At 46.1% G+C, this 2,500-nt stretch overlaps 1 protein-coding gene across 1 annotated transcript in view; it reads left to right on the top strand.

Moving 5' to 3' along the window:
- mrvi1 (murine retrovirus integration site 1 homolog) overlaps nucleotides 1-2,500 on the top strand; it is a 50,855-nt gene that overhangs the window by 40,246 nt on the left and 8,109 nt on the right. Inside the window, exon 19 of the mRNA XM_062525411.1 lies at nucleotides 1,097-1,146. Coding sequence (XP_062381395.1) covers nucleotides 1,097-1,146 — 50 coding nt within the window. The remainder of the gene's footprint in view (nucleotides 1-1,096; nucleotides 1,147-2,500) is intronic.

The raw sequence follows: 2,500 nt of genomic DNA, 5'->3' as shown, positions 1-2,500 counted from the left end.
TTGAAAGGCAAAGTCAGCTTCAAAGTCAATTTGATGGTAAACAAACTCGTAATAGAGGAATCATGCACTTAGCATAGCCATGGATCATAGCTGGCAGTAGCACTTAGCATAGCCATGGATCATAGCTGGCATTGACCTGGAGATGGAGAACCAGCTTTAAAATGTGGGGTCTCGTCGCCTCGGAGATTACTTATTCAGTAGTTAAAGCTCTTTGGAGTCCTGGCCTGTTCAGTAGTTAAAGCTCTTTGGAGTCCTGGCCTGGTGTTAGTCCGTAACGGTGCATATAGTCCTTCTGCCCCAAAGCAGAAGCATGTGCAGCGTGTCCAGGAGGAGGAACTCAAGCCGTTAAGGCCTGAACCCACCAACCCGACCGGCCGACCGGCGGCAGAAAAGTAGTCTGACTATCAGTCGGGCTCTCGTCTCCCCTAGTCGGTCAAAAAAGTGCCACTGAACACACCGAAGCGACGCCGACACCGATTGTACATTCTGCGCGTGCGTGAAGTGTGATACATTACCCATAACTGCAGGCTTCAGTCAGGCGAGTAGATATCATGCAGGATTCACAAAACTAGCCAAAATTAGCCCCGACGACGACTGGCGACGGCACGGGACACACCAAACAGACTCGAGTGCCCGACCGCCCCCGACTGCCCGACGGCCAATTATCGAGTTGGTGTGTTCAGGCCTTTAGAGTGCAGGCCCATGAGGTAGTGTGTGTGTGTGTTCAGGCCTTTAGAGTGCAGGCCCATGAGGTAGTGTGTGTGTGTGTTCAGGCCTTTAGAGTGCAGGCCCATGAGGTAGTGTGTGTGTGTGTTCAGGCCTTTAGAGGGATTTACAACAGCCAGGTGAAATAGGAGTTTTGGTGACTCTAGCGTTGCCAGAGATACCTAATCTACATTGGATGCTTAGGAAGGACTCTAGAGGAATGCCTGTTGCCTATGGAAACTCATGGTGACTCTGAGGTCAGATCTCATCATTAACTCCTGTGTGTGTCTCTCTCTGTGTGTGTGTGTGTGTGTGTGTGTGTGTGTGTGTGTGTGTGTGTGTGTGTCTGTGTGTGTGTGTGTGTGTGTGTGTGTGTGTGTGTGTGACTCAGATGATGGAATCCCTCGACCCTCCCGCTCCATGTCCCTCACCATGGGGAAGGTACAGCAGCATCTTGCAAACACACACACACACACACACACACACACACACACACACACACACATACACACACACACACACACACACACACACACACACACACACACACACACACACACACACACACACACACACACACACACACACACACACACACACACACACACACATTCACACATGGGGAAGGTACAGCAGCATCATTCACACATACATGCACAACACACACACGCACACACACACACACACACACACACACACACAGGGAAGGTACAGCAGCATCATGCACACACACACACACACACACACACACACACACACACACACACACATACACACACAGGGAAGGTACAGCAGCATGCATGCACAAATACACACACAACACAGAACGTACATAATTACACAGATCAGATCACATCAGTGTGGATGAAGTTGATCTTAAAGGAACACAACAACTCTATGGGAAATGAGCAATTTAGCTTCTTTATAACCCAGTTAAATACCATTAGTGGGTAATTCCAGTTAGCTTGTAGCTTTCAATTATAGGCTAGCTATAGGCTAACAGTGAATTATGTTAATCTAGGCTAACAGTGAATAATGCTAAGATAGAATAATGCTAATCTAGGCTAACAGTGAATAATGTTGAAATAGGCTAACAGTGAATAATGTTAAAATAGGCTAACAGTGAGTAATGTTAAAATAGGCCAACAGTGAATAATGTTAAAATAGGCTAACAGTGAGTAATGCTAAAATAGGCTAACAGTGAATAATGCGAATCTAGGCTAACGGTGAATAATGCTAAAATAGGCTAACAGTGAATAATGCTCACAGTGTCAAACTGGGTTAATGCACGCACAGAGATGCACTCTGGGATAGATGCCAAATGAGTAGGGCTGTCAGCTTTAGCACTTTAGTTGCTATGAGATTAAAGGCCGAGCATAACACCTCATTCATTTTTAATCACATTAATCATGCGCCACCAAATACTCATTTATTTTACACCAACACTGGTGCTGTTACACACCTTGTTGTCAAGCACCAGCACAGTTCTGAATGGAGCCTCCTACTTTGAAAAAGCCTCCTACTTTGACTCAGTCACCGTGGATTTAAAATATCACTGAAGCACTTATGCTATCATCTACAAGCTAAGCAGTGTTTGCACTCCTACACTGTTACAAGCGTTCAACTGAACTAGTAAACTGAACCAAACACAGCTAATGCAGATAAGGACCCGAACACAGCTAACGCAGATAAGGACCCGAACACAGCTAATGCAGATAAGGAACAGAACACAGCTAACGCAGATAAGGAACCGAACACAGCTAATGCAGATAAGGAACCGAACACAGCTAACGCG

This window comes from Sardina pilchardus, chromosome 21 (assembly GCF_963854185.1).
Source record: "Sardina pilchardus chromosome 21, fSarPil1.1, whole genome shotgun sequence".
Classification (NCBI taxonomy): domain Eukaryota; kingdom Metazoa; phylum Chordata; class Actinopteri; order Clupeiformes; family Clupeidae; genus Sardina; species Sardina pilchardus.
Note: the sequence above shows the minus strand (reverse complement) of the source record. Positions and strands in the feature narration are given on the sequence as shown.